The following is a 14291-nucleotide window of genomic DNA, read 5'->3' as shown; positions in this document are numbered from 1 at the left end:
AATGAGTTTCCATACACAGGGCTTAACTCAATATTCATGAATTCCTCTTAGAAGAAGTGATCAGTTTCAACTGGTTCTCTTGGATTTGGCTACTGCAGTGGTGATTTTCTTGCCGCTCCAAGTAGTGTCAACGACACTGTAAGAACCTGGTCCCAATCCAGCCCTGGCATAAAATGGCACAGCTTCCGTGGATTTCAATGGGGCACATGCCCGCTTATCCCAGGAAGAATTTGGTACTTTCTCCCTAAAATTCACTCCGTTGTGGAAAATTCCTCCACAACTGAAGCTTGACCCCCTAAATCTCTGTCTCTTCCCTGCTGTAACACAAGAAACAATCTCCACCACAGTTCAATGGTCTACTCACATCAAACATTTCCTGGAACCAGTCTGCGGTTGGTGCTTCCTCCAGCAATGTCTCCATTAGCTTGCCAAGAGCTTCAAAGGACCTCACGTAGAGTGACTGAAACCAGAAGAGAAGGAGTGAGGCTCAGCACAGATCATTTGTGTGTGTGGGCCGGGGAAAGCTAACCATAACCTTGCCAGGGAGGCCATGTGTGACTGCCATCACCCAGTGCCTGCTGGGCAGAAATACAGTGGATGGTGCCAGAGGAGAATTGTCATCACGTACTTGTATATGCAGAGCATCCTCTGCTGTCTCGCCTTCCTCTTTCGTCATCTCCAAGGGAGGAAGGGGAAATAAACTATTGAAGCACTGATCCAGGAGCTCATGGTTTTCCTCCATGGTCAGAGATGGTTTGAGCTTGCTGGCAGAAGAAAGATAGAGAGAAAAGTCATGCATTGGACTCAGTTCCACCTTCAAGTAAAAGAAACAGGTCCAATGACTAGAGATTGTCCCAATCTAGAACCCCAAATGCGAACAACCCTTCACTTTGCACCTCTCAAGTACTGGCTCATCTAGAAGTAAAGCTAAAACGTCAAGTCCCCTTTTTAGAGAAACCCACAAGCTTTCTTCCCCCTGCCAGCTAGCCAGACACCTGCCTCCCCATCTGAACTCTGCTCCATTGTACTGCATGCCCCACAACCTCCAATCTTGTGTCTTTCGAGCACAAACCCCAAAATGGACACATTCAAATCCTTAAGAACTAAAGTCCTGCTGTTGAGCAGCATGTGAGCCACAGGGCCACCCAGAGGATTCCGGGGATCTGGGGTCTTTGGCGATGGGGAATTGCCGAAGACCCAGTACTTCAGCGGTGGGTCCCGGGCGGAAGGACCCCTTCGCCAAATTGCCGCCAAAGACCCGGAGCAGAAGCAGCCCGGGGCCTGGGCCCCGTGGGAGTTTTCCAGGGCCTCCGGAGTGAAGGACCCGCCCACGGGCCCTGAAAACTGTCATGGGGGCCCCTGCGGGGCCCAGGGCCTGGGGCAAATTGCCGCACTTGCCCCCCTGGGAGGCCCTGGTGAGCCAAACCCTGCAAGCATTAAACTGCTCCCTACCTGACACTCATGAATTTACAAATAAGAAGGCATCACAGTGCCAGGAAATATGGCAGAAAATAGCCTACCTCAGATGTCCAATGGCAAGAATCGCCTGGTAGCGAACTGGAGATGCCAGAGAATCCAGTGGTTCCTGTTTAATGAAGTCCTGAAATGCATGAATAGAGACATCAAAAATGGGAAATGGATTTGAAAGGCAGAGAGGCCTTCCTCTCACACCCTGAAACAGGGCCATATGCCAGACCTGGAATAAACAGACACCGTGCCCAGCAGGCTCTCTGCCTCAGAAATGGACCGTAGGGCCATCTGCAGGCTATACAGAGGACAGAAAGAGAACTCACAAGACACAAGCCATTCCTTCCAGTTACAGCCCACAATATGTCAGCATCCCTGCCAAGCTCAGAGGGGACCCAGCATCCTGGGTGCCGTGCAGGTAGCTCATGAGACTGCAGTAGTACAGTCACAGCCAATGGATAAAATATCATCTCCCTGGAAAACCGGTCTCATTACATTACAACAAACTCTCTTGTACTTCAGTCCTCAAAGCTCCTAATCACTCACCAGCATGTAGCCAAGGAACTCCAGTTTGTACGAGAATTCGAACTCCAGGGAGTCTCTGGTCTCCAAGATGGCACAGCTAATCTCCATGACATTGTGGATGAGGGTTAATTTTAGGTTCATGTCCTACATAATCCAGAAGGAGAAAGAAGAGGATGTGGATGAGAAACTGAGAGAAGAACCAGAGTCCAGACGATAAAGATCAGGAATTAAATCTAGCCTCAGGGAAGGAGAGAGGTATCCCCAGACCCCAGAAGGTAGTGGACTCTGGCTCTGCACCCACCTCAGAAGAAGAGAAACCCCAGGTTCATCAAATAACTCCAGGTCCACTTACACCAGAGCAGCCAGGACTCCTGCTTGATGTAGCAAGGAAACCAATCTCTGTGCAATTTAAACAAGCAACTTGTGTATAGAAAACGCAAAGCTGACAGCAGATTATTTAGAATGTACCTTGTTCGCAACAGTGATGCCCAGCACCTGAAAAACAAAATGCAAAACAGCTATTAGCAATGTAGATAGTCCCACATAACACACAACCTCAAAACGTCCTGGCTGGTGACTATGGAGCAGAGAGAAATCACTATTGTTAAATCTTCTAAAAGGCAGGAAAGGTATCCAGAGGGGATGTTTTGCAGAGGTCAATATCAGGGGCCATCCTCCGTAATATCTGCATTTGTGAACTACTGGAAGATCTGTTTGGTTCAACTGTTTTTGGCAATGCCTAAGTGAAAGTCTCAGTTAGACAAGGCAGAACTGAATGGCAAAGTGACGTGGAAAGGTTGGACTGAGATGAGAGTCAGGACCAGCAGTCAGGCACCTGGGGAACAGAAATAACGCAGCACACACACAAACAAGACGACAGATAAGAGGTAAGGGAAGTAGTGAGTCCAAGAAACAGCGTGACAGTAAATTAACTAAATACAGGCTAGCACTAGACTCTCTTGGGTAGTAAAAATAGAGCTAGATACATGTCCATATGAGGAGTGGTACTCTGAATTGCCTGAGTGTCACTGCGTCTGAATTACTGTGTAGCTGGGGTCGACAGAATTTAGAAGAATATAGAAAAACTAGAGAAAATACAAAGAAGAGCAACAAAAATGATACATGTGACAGCTCACACTCCGTCCATTACAGTTTTAAATTTGAGTTATGTGACACTTATCACGCAAAAGCTCTTACCTGACCACTGGCTCTGTAATGGAGAAGGATGTTCCCTGTGATGTCTGCCTCTACTCGGGAGAGAAGCTGGTCTTTTGGAGCATGGACAGCCACGCTGCTGTAGGCCAGCATCAGGGTGCTGCGAGTCTTGCCTCTTCTCCCATGGTGGTGGTCCTAGACAATCAGAAAGTTCTTCTGATTCCTTTTGCTTTGGAATTCTCATCTGCTGCTGACCGAGGAATTCCTCACAGCAGCAATAGCAGCTTGCACTTGCAAAGCTCTTTTCAGCCAAAGATCTCAAACCACTTGCAAAAAGTATTTAAGCAATATAATAACTGTGAGGTGTGGAGATATTAGTATCTCCATCATTCCCACTAGGTAACTCTGACACAGAGAACCTAAAATGCTGAACCTACAGCAGTGAAGTACACGGGAGCTTAGTCATTGACACTGGTAGGTACAAGATCAGGCGCTAAATATCTTGCCTAAGGCTGCACAGTGAGTAAGTGGCAGAGCCAGCAGTGGAAGCCCAGAGGCCTAGTCTCCTGCTCTAGCCTCTAGATCAGTGGTTTTCAACCAGGGCTACTTGTGTACCCCTGAGGGTCTGCAGAGGTCTTCCAGGGGGTTTATCAACTCATCTAGCTATTTGCCCAGTTTTACAGCAGACTACAAAGAATGCAAGTACAATATTTATATTCCAGTTGATTTATTTTATAATTATATGGTAAAAATGAGAAAATAAGCAATTTTCAGTAATAATGTGCTATGACACTTTAATAATTTTATGCCTGATTTTGTAAGCAAGTAGTTTTTAAGTGAGGTGAAATTTGGGGACAAATCAGACTCCTGAAAGCAGTACACTAATCTGGACAGGTTGAGAACCACTGCTCTAAATCACAGGTTCCATAATTGTCATCCATAGACCACTGGTGGTCTACCTAAAGCAGGTTGGTTGGCCACATGTTGCTTGCAACACCTCCTCATTTCCAGCCACTAACTTGGATTAAAAAAAAACGCTAAAAATACCTTAAATGCTTTTCCATGCAAGCCACTGAGGTAGTTCCCACACATTGTGCATGGGAGGGGCGCTCAAGCCATGAGACATCAGATGATAAAAATCATTTGAGAGAACCGCAGCTCCAGAGTGTGCTCCTCTCTGCTTAACTGCAGGCGTCACGTAGAACGCACACGCTGGGGGACAATGCGAGCTGAGCAGAACTGACACTACCCGGGGCTGCTGCCCTGCTTTAGAGGGAGAGGAAGTTGGAGAGAAGCCCCTGGCTCCTTTACCTTCAGGCGGCTGATGAACCCAGGAATCGTAACCTTGCTCATTGCAGCCCCAAACTCCTGAAGTGCGTTCAGGGTGAGGTCCAAGTGGCTCTCAGCAGAGAATGTGAAGATGGAAATGACTCCCTGTCACCCAAGAAAAATACTGGTTAGGATCTAACCCACGAGTCCCTTCCTTTCAGCTGAAGCGGTATAAAGCGCCAGTCAGGCGTCAGACCCATGGGCAGCGGGGGCTGAGTGGAACAGCAATGAAGAGGATATGAAGCGAAATGGCATCTGTCCCAGGCCAGCTCAGAGCTGAGCCCCACAGGGAGCATTCAGGGATTACTTGGTAAAGTGGAGAGAAGGACAGAGTCCTCACCTGTCTCTCAGGGGCTTCCATATAATCTGTTGCTGTCAAAAATTTATGAAGCTGCGATTTAACGTGGACCAGGTCCTGACAAACTGCTAAGGACGTTCCTAGCGCCTTATACAGGAAACTCTGAAAGAAAGAGACCGGCACTGAGATACCAGTAACAGAACGTGCCAGTCAGTACAGACCCAGCTCAGCAACACTCAGGAAAGAACAAGATAGCCAAGTCCAAGCACCCATACTGCAGAAACATCCCATCATCTAGCCCAGCCAGAGAACCAACAATGCAGCACAGACAAGCAGCCTGTCCAAGCAAATATTGGAAGGGCAGGGGGGCAAGAGAGCAGGGAACAAGTAAAAACAAATTTTATATGCAGAATAAAATATAAGGTAATGAAGCCTTGAGAGAAGCCTTATGCAGCCCCCCAATCAGAATTTCAAGGGAAATTAACTAGAAACTAAGCCTTAACAGAGAACAAACCTTCTCATGGGAGGGGCTGGTATAGCTGGCCATCTGCTGGTTCAACTCAAGGCTTATCTGGCTGCTCCAGGCACTGTCGTCTATCATCGCCAGAGATGTTCTTAGGAACTGAGTGTAAAAGAAGAGTTATAGCAGATGGTTAATTGCAAGAATTTGGGGGTTGTTGTGGGGTTTGTTTATTTGTTCGGTGTTTTTTTTCTTCCTTGTTCTCTCTTGTAAACTTTCCAATATTCAGGTGTCATGGGAAGGTTACTTCCCTATTGAGAACTATAAACATCGACAACCCAGACTTCCTCTGCTGTTGTTCTTTAACCTTTGTCTGATGATTCCTCTCAGTCCCCAAACCCAGATGAACAGTGAATTGGAGAATGAGATGGAGCCAAGAAATCTGACCATTGAGGAGTGATTTTATAGTGGATGGAGGATGGGCCTAGTAAACTTTGAACAAAGGGCCCTGGACTACGAAGGACCAGGAACCTTCTCTCAAGTGCTATGAACCCTTTATGCCACCTCCCAAGGGTCCCCAGGGTTGTGAGGTACCTCACTACCACCTGCCCTTAGCATGAGGAAGACTTCTCTGTGCTCTACCAGCCACAGGAAATACAAGCACCCTCTTCTCACCCCATTCAGGTTCCACTATCCTCCTACAGATAAGCAATCGGTACAGTCCAACCGCCGAGCCCTCTCTGTGGTCCCACAACATCCAGCCCCTGTTCCACTGGACACTCACAGAATTCATAAGTTTGCTACACACCACCTTACCAGTTTCACCTCAGCGTCACCGCTCCATTTAACACACTTAGATACATTTATAGTGAAAACAAGCAGCGTTCAAGTGACAAAGATCAGAGAGTTGAGAAGCAGCAAGTAAAATAAATGTAAACAAATGGTTATGTAAAAATAAAATCCTAAAACACTTCTAGAGCTTGAACTTAGATAACCAAACATTCCCCTGTCTCACAAAGGATAGCTCCCCCAAATCTCTCTCCCCGCATGAAACACCCAGACCAAAAGGTGATCCTCCATTCATAAGACAAGCCAGCTGGCAGTTCGTCCAATAGGTGAAGGATTCCTGGTGCCGGGTACCTCTGGACCTCCAGATATAGTTCCACGCATCCATTGTCTTCATTTGAAAACAGGGTACCCCCTACTGTTTGCTTGTTTTTCTTGTATCAAATCTCCTCTGGAGACTTCACAATCACTTGATTAGAATTTTCCTCTATTGATTAGCATCCACTGTGAATAATTACTCACAGGCAGATAAGCGTCTCCTGCCTGAAAGAAACTTGTTTATCACTTTCTGGTGACCAGCCCCCTAACTCATAGACCTTAAAAGCATCAATTTCAGTATGGAACCATAACACCTTATATATTATCCATCCAGTCACTGTGCAATGAATATGATGAGCCATGTGGCACAGGTATCCAGTAAAGGCTTTACATGACACCCTTTGATTATATAGAGATCAGATCCAGGGAATCCTGGGAATAAAAGGTAATAAATAGGTAATAATTGGAGATATACCAATCTCCTAGAACTGGAAGGGACCTTGAAAGGTCATTGAGTCCAGCCCCCTGCCTTCACTAGCAGGACCAATTTTTGCCCCAACTCCCTAAGTGGCCTCCCTCAAGGATTGAACTCACAACCCTGGGTTTAGTAGGTCAATGCTTAAACCACTGAGCTATCCCTCCCCAATTCTGTGGCTTAACTCAGTGGGTACCCAAAGGACCAGGAGTCACACCCTCAACTCCCATTGAAGTCGGCCAGAGGTTAGTAACTCAGCACTTTGCTGTTTCAGGCCCAAATTTTGAACAGCAGCCAGGAAATCTCAGAAACCTCACAAGAAAACCCAATCTTATTTGATTTTTTAGCTGAAAGAATTTGAAAGGAGGCTGGATCTGCAATGGGGAACTCTAGAGTGTAATCCAACCCCAAATGGAACTGCAAACCTTCTGGGGCGTATTTCTCACTAGGTCCCTTCCTTTCATTTTCAGCACTCGCCATCAAAATGTTCCTTGTCTGGATTTACACGAGGCTGCAAAGAGCTCTTTCTGAGCAGAAAGGCTTCTCCCTGAGATACAGTCACCAAACCCTGTCTTGTCTCTTCCTTTTGGGGTTTCTCATAGCAAATTTTCTTTTGAGTGGCAAAAAGAATCCTTTCGATGTCCCCCAGTGGTGCATTAGCACCATGAGCATGCTGGTTTTCTGGTTACGTTTTGTGTTGTTCCCAGTGGTAACACAGAGTTATTTATAACTAGAGCAGGTTGAACAATGGTAAGTCCATTTCACAAAACAAGTGGGATTTTTTTGTTTTCTTGATTTTTCAACACACACATGAAAAGTGAAAGAAACAAAAATATTTTGCTTTTCAAAATCAAAATGACCATTATTCAGTTCTTTGTTTTCCCCTTTCCTTCCCTTTATCCCTCGTCCCCAGGCCTTTCCTCCTCTTCCACTTTGTGACTGAAAAGCCAGGGCGGGGGAGGGGGAGCAGGGGGAAGGAGACAAACAGGATAGCAAATGAAAAAAAAAATACCCTAAATCAACTTCACTTTAAAAAACTGAACATTTTCCGGTTGGTTGGGTTGTTTTGTTTTGTGTAAAAACAAAAATTGATAATGTCCCATGAAAATAAAAAGGCCAGTTTTCACTGAGCAAAATGAAATGGTTTGACCAGCTCTGCTTATAATGAATAGTTTATCATTAATATTTTCCCAGCTGATACATTTGGAGGGGGAGGGAGGGCTGTGACAATACAGCTGAAAGCCATCTTGTACCTGAAGCAGCATGTGCTCCCACCGCATGGTCCAGGGAATTCTCCGTGTTTCCTATGAAGCAGGAGGCAAAACAATAATGTCAGCTCAGTTAGCAAGAGTTGTCGTCCCAGGAATCTCCTTTGCAATCAGTCCTTCGAAAACCCCTGCTCTGCCAAACTGTAACATACCTGGGCTTTCAAGGCTAAATGGGACCTACGCCAACATTCTTTGCTGGACCAACAGAAAGTATCATGTTATGTACCCTGCTGGCATTTTTATTCAGGGTCAGTCAACCCACCAGGAGTGAGATGCTGAGCACTCCCAATTCCTTTTGACTTTAATGGGAGCTGAGGGTACTGAGCATCTCAGAAAACTGTTCAACACATCAGAAGACTGGGTTTAATGGGAATACAAACTTTTCCTGCATAATAAGAGATTCTGGACTTGATCCTAACTTGATGTAAATCGGTGGAGCTTCACTGAAGTCAATGGAATGATACTGATTTACATCAGCTGAGAATCTGGCCCTGTTTCTGAATGTCCAGCTCTAACCTACCCTTCTTTAATGTTGGCACAAGGCAGTACTGGGGACTCTGTACAGCAACAACCACTAGGGACGATACAGCTCATTTTTTAAAATCTTTTTTTGACTATCAAACCCACTTGAACATTGTGGGGTCCGACCTTCACCAGAAACATATCCGGTTTGTGCTCCACGTAGGGTCTGTCATACTTCACAGAGACTACAATGGCACAGCCACGTCATTGGCGCTCTGCTGGCATAACCCCATAGTGTAGACGCAGCCTACACTGACTGAGGAGGTCAATAGATTCATACCACCGTAAAATTGCTGAAAGACATTATTAGGCCCACAATACCTAGAGTCTACATGGGCACTCACTTGGCCAACCTAGCTTTTATGGCTCAGGTTTCCTTACAGAAAGAAAAACTCTGGGTTTTTTAATTGAATCACCCTTGAAAGTAAACATGGGGTTTAATTTTCAGAAACCTTCAGTTTGCAAAATCAGACTATATATGGAACCCCAAAATATTTCACTAACCTCCAGCTTCACGCATAATTCACCTTCCCAAACATTAACCTAGCAAAGGTGTGGGGGGAACTGCTGTAAAATTTCCATTCAGCTGAAACCTTCCTGGCCTGATTCTGCCCGGATTGAATTGGCTTCAGTGGTTTAACTCTAGATTTACCCCAGTGGTTCACAGTTATCCAGATGAAGGAAAAGTGAGGGCCTAGAAGCCCAATTTCAATTCCCCACTGTTCCCACATACTGCAACAGGAATGGCACAACACGTGTCGATACGAAGCTGCATTTTCTGGCTTCCCTTCTATGCTCCATGGACTGCACTCCTCCTAACTAGCACTTTACCTTCAATGTACTGCAGCAGAGATGGGATCTTTACTACCCACATCTCACCCACTGCTGCATGGATATTTTGGTGCAGGGCTTGTAGTAACTGCAAGGCAGCACATCCGTGTCCTTCTCCTGCATAAGGGGATGAGGCTACTACCTGTCAGTGAGAGAGAAAGAACAGGCTCAGTTTGGTCAGCACAATACCAGTTTGTTCCCGAAGGAGGGAATAGTTCAGACTCTCTCATTGTGGAGACCATACAATAGAGTCATTGTTACTGCAGTGCCTTCCTGAAGAAGAAAGCATTCTAGCTAGTACGAGGATGCAGAACAATGTGTCTCAGGAGAGGGCAGAGCAGAGAGATCCAATCATACACATTCCTCAGCCTGTCTACAAGCATCTAGCTAGAAAACCCATTTTTATAGTTAACTGTCCCACTTCACATTCTGCAGAAAACCTAGTCTCATGGTCTACTCACCAGGAGTCGTGCCAGCAGCCCCTGGGGTGTAGGGAATTTCACTAGGGAAAGAAAGAGAATATCATGAATTCTGTCAGACTTTCAGAAAGTCCTGCTTATGTTATTCACCTAGCCATTTCCAACGTGTCCACCAATGTTGAATGCAGCTGATCATAATTTGCATTTCCATAGTGCTTTCAGTCTGAGCTTCTCAAAATGCTTTACAGCCATGAATGAATTCCATCTCACAGCACCTCTAAGAGATTGCCATTAATTACTCCTTCATTTCACAAGTGGGGAAGCTGAGAGAGAAAGATCAGGTGATTTCCCCAAGGTCACGTCAGAATTTTTGTGGCAAGCTGGGAACAGAACCCACATTTCCTAGCTCCCTCCCATGGCCATGTTGTAATCACAAGACCATCCCTCATTTTAGCCTTCTCATTGCAGAGGAGAAAACTGGAGCAGACTGAACCTGTTCATTGCATAGTGTGCCTGGGGAGAATAAATGAAAGAGTTTCTGTTATAAACCTGGTCCACCGTAGTCGAGGCAAGCAGCTTCTTCTCCTTCCTGCTGCTTTTTCTCAGCCAGCTCCCTAAGGCATCTGCAGAGAGGCTTCAAAGTACCAGTGTACTGAGCTGGCACCACATATTCCAGAAGCCTTGGCCATAACACCTGCAGAGAAGAGCAAGACTGTTCAGTACGCAGCTATTTCCATTCCCCCACCTCCAGTATCCTGCTGTCGGAATCCCTCCCTCTCATGTAGCTTCTCCTTTTATTCATCACTGACCCGTCCCTTACCTATCACCTCATCTCTCTCTCCCCATCATCTCACTCCACCTGTCCGGGGCCCCCTCACTCTGTCTTTTAAATACACTGCCTTCTTTGGTGAGCAATTTGGCTCTCACCCAGAGATGAATCCTCTTTCCCTGCATTAGAGCATTATGGAGCTATTTAGATGGCACCATCAACTCACCCAGAACTTTACAGACCTATATAAGGCACAGTCCCAGCCCCAGCATCTGTTCAAATCCAGGATCACCAAATCTAAATGTCAGAAGTATTCATGGGGGACCTAAGGGGCAGTTGCACTCAGACAGTGGAAAGAATGAAGAGAAGATCTCTGCAACATGATTCCTTCCAGTTCAGTTGCTTTCAATCTTTTCTCTAATGTGAACCACTTACTCCGTGATGAAGGGGTCACATCCCTGACATGAATTTGACATGCTGTTCCTCCATTATGCTGACTGTGCAAAAAGCTTCCTTGTGGGGAGGTACAAGGAAGGTAAGGAAGAACGTCCCTATTTCAAGAAGCAGTAGCAACAGGTCACTTACTTGGGTCATTCCAGTGACTGAGGTGTCCAGACATTGCAGGATGTCAGTGCACAGGGTTTGGATAGTGTTTTCTTCCGGAATAGCCTGGGTGAGAAGTGTGGTACCCTGGTGTGAGACAGCTCTATAGAACTTATTAGCTAGTAGCAAGACACTGGCTAGAGAATCAGTGTCCTTCTCTTACAAAGCCATCTTGAACATGGGGGACCTAAGGGGCAGTTAGGTCTGCTTTTATATTGCACTGGAAGGGAAGAGAATAATGGAAACACCTAACTGGTGGGTCAGATCCCAGGCTTAGGAAAACCCTAAAGTGAAGGGAATGATTCACTGAACACAAAAGAGTTTCCAACAGGGTTAATTTTCTTTAAATTTGAAAAAACTGTTTCATCTTTTTATCTCTGAGGAAAAACATTCAGACTCCGCCCTGTGGAAATCAATATGCAGAACCAGGGGGATCCACTCTGTTTTTTCTGATGCCCCAACCAGCTTGGTCATTTCGTATGTAGTGAGTGTGATTCTATCAACTGGCCTAATTCTGCTCTTACTTACACCGGACTAAATATTGATTGACTCTACTGATTTCAATGTAAAGGAGAGCAAAACTGGCTCGAGAAGAAAAAGCAGCCTTCCTTAAGGGGTGGGTGGGTGTGTGTGAGAGAGAGAGAGGGGCCCTTGGAGAGTATTGCCACAAGCTCCAACTTTGTAGAAAAGAGGCCAGGCAGAGCTAAGATCTTCAACAACTTACTGTAAAGTTGGACTGTTTATGTTAATACAGATCATGGATCCACTCATGGAGCACAAAGTGTCTGGAGCCCCTGGCTGTGTCCATGGACAGAAATACGGATTGAAGATATTTTTAATCTAGTACATGTAGATTAGAGCATGTAGTGAGGGAAATATGCAGCAAGCTTTCCCAGGCTCCTGACAGTCTGTGATGCAGCCTGCATAACCTCGGTGTTTTGCTGATAGTTTATGTTTGCTTCAACAGCCACAGAATTGGGCGTCATTATGTTCTCTGGAGAGTCTATTGAAAACAAAGAGATGTGCTTCCTTGTACAAGAACATTTCACTGAAAAATGGTGTTTTCAGAATTTTCAATGACTCATCAGAGGGTTGAGGAACCTAGATAACTCTGTTAGATGTAAATACCCAGTGTGAGAGTCTGATCTGTTACACTAGTATAAATCCAGAGTAACGCCACTAAAGTCAGTGGAGTTACCTTGACTTTACACTAATATAACTGATCAGATTCTGGCTCTAATCATTCAGTCCAGTTGTCCTTGAGTCAAAACTCCCACTGAAGGCAAGGGGAGCAGTCAGCATGCAAGAATGGTAGGACCGAGTCCTAAGTGTTAAGAACTCTCCTTACCAGTTTGCTGGTGGACACACTGAACTCCCTGAAAACATGTGCTACCATATCCCATGCTGCACAGTTCTCCACACTTTCTGAGCTGAGCAGCGTCCTGATGAAATGAAGAACTGCCTTCCTCACCTGCAAGGGTAGAGATGACACACATGAGTTATTGTTATCCCTTCTGCCTGAAATAGGAGATATGATATGAGAGTCCTTATGCTTTTGATTTGATCTCCTTGGCTTATAAACATGGATCCATTTAACACAGTCAGGAGAATGACATGCCTTCTCTAGTCTGCAGTCTCTCCTCTGGATCTGAATGAAAGCTCCACCCAGATGTCCATTCATCCCATATCATTGAAAAAAAATTGAAATATTTCACTGCTCCACACACAATCTTACCGTAGCATTCTGATCACTGAAAGTAGATTTCACTGCCTTCACAATCAGAAACTTTTTCAGTCTTGTCTCGGGCACTGAAAGATAAGGAGAGATGTACAGTACTTCTTTGTTCCACACACTCACTTTCCACATTGGAATGAATCCTGGATTTCAAAAGGCCCTATTTAAGAATAGTCCCAAGCTTCTCTCATACACAGAATCAATGGGGAAAACATAGGACCAGACTCTGGCCTCAGTTACAGTAGTGTAAATCTAAAGTAATTCCATTTCTATAAATAGTGCCATCATACTGCCATGATGGAAATAGTATAAAAGAATTAGATTGAGGTCAATCTGTGTTTAACACAGTATAACAGAACTCAGAATCTAGTCTATAGTGTCTAATACTGACGATTATCGAGACAGGGGTATTATTTTATTTTTGATTATTGTTAATGTGCATTAGCCCCAAGGCAACTTCTGTATCTGAAGTTGAAAAATATCTTGGGCTACATTCAGCGCTTAGTTGAACCTGTTGATTTCTGTGTGGCCATAGGGGGGTAACTTAGGGCAGCATTTGATCCCTTAGTGGATATCCAGACCACTGGTGACTGTGTGTTATAGAGATTCTGTGCCCCATTTGCAGAGGCGATGAGTCTGTTACAGCTCTGCTGTGCCTACAAAGCCTTGGTTCTTTAACTCAATCTATAGTAGCTCATGCTTTTAGCTCTGGATCAGGGCTGGCTTTAGGCCGATTCTCCGTGCCTGAGAGGGCCTCGCACATAACAGGACCCCGCACCCAGTGGCCTTTTTAATCTTTACTCACTCGGCGGTGCTCTGGGTCTTCGGCGGCACTTTGACGGCAGGTCCTTCACTCGCTTTGGGTGTTCGGCGGCACTTTGGCAGTGAATCCTTCACTCGCTCCGGGTCTTCGGCAGCACGTGAAGGACCCGCTGCTGAAGTTCCACCGAAGACTCGGAGCGAGTGAGGGACCCGCCGCTGAAGTGCAGCCGAAGTCTCAGGGCACCGCCCGGTGAGTACAAGCCCCACAAATCAGGCCCTGCACTTCCTGAAGCCGGCCCTGCCCTGGACGTCCCCAACTCAACCCTCAGCATGTCGGCCAAGAGGGCAGCTGGCACAGTTGCTCCTGTGTTACTTACAGTCAGCACCAACAATAGCTCTGAGCAGATTCAGAGATGCCACACGAACAGCCTCATTCTCAATCTCCAGCTGCGAGTGCAGAAAGGCTATCAGATCATCAGGAGAAGAACGGGCTGCAAGGCAAGAAATCACGTCCTCACTGACAACAGAACTCTTATTCTTACCAGACCTTACAAAGGTAAGGAAGTTAC

The 14291-nt window shown here is 45.7% G+C and overlaps 1 protein-coding gene and 1 long non-coding RNA gene across 6 annotated transcripts in view; both read right to left on the bottom strand.

The window, feature by feature from the left end:
* Positions 1 to 14291, bottom strand: part of LOC120391388 (maestro heat-like repeat-containing protein family member 2A) — a 257457-nt gene that overhangs the window by 230422 nt on the left and 12744 nt on the right. For 3 of the 5 annotated variants that reach the window (XM_039515032.1, XM_039515033.1, XM_039515035.1), the window contains 4 exons: positions 14100 to 14213; positions 12961 to 13034; positions 12574 to 12696; positions 10403 to 10547 (listed from right to left, as the gene is read on the bottom strand). In XM_039515032.1, coding sequence (XP_039370966.1) covers positions 10403 to 10547; positions 12574 to 12696; positions 12961 to 13034; positions 14100 to 14213 — 456 coding nt within the window. Of the gene's footprint in view, positions 1 to 9674; positions 9937 to 10402; positions 10548 to 11246; positions 11292 to 11949; positions 12229 to 12573; positions 12697 to 12960; positions 13035 to 14099; positions 14214 to 14291 lie in introns of those variants that run through there. The other 2 variants (XM_039515034.1, XR_005591285.1) reach the window with 2 other exon arrangements.
* On the bottom strand, positions 3310 to 5350 carry LOC120391444. The gene is made up of 4 exons (XR_005591318.1): positions 5289 to 5350; positions 4817 to 4956; positions 4459 to 4581; positions 3310 to 3342 (listed from the first exon to the last, which is right to left on the bottom strand). It is a non-coding gene; the product is annotated as an uncharacterized LOC120391444 (long non-coding RNA).

Source organism: Mauremys reevesii, linkage group 25, assembly GCF_016161935.1.
Source record: "Mauremys reevesii isolate NIE-2019 linkage group 25, ASM1616193v1, whole genome shotgun sequence".
NCBI classification, from domain to species: Eukaryota; Metazoa; Chordata; order Testudines; family Geoemydidae; genus Mauremys; species Mauremys reevesii.
The sequence above is the reverse complement of the archived record's forward strand: the minus strand, read 5'-3'. Positions and strand labels throughout refer to the sequence as shown.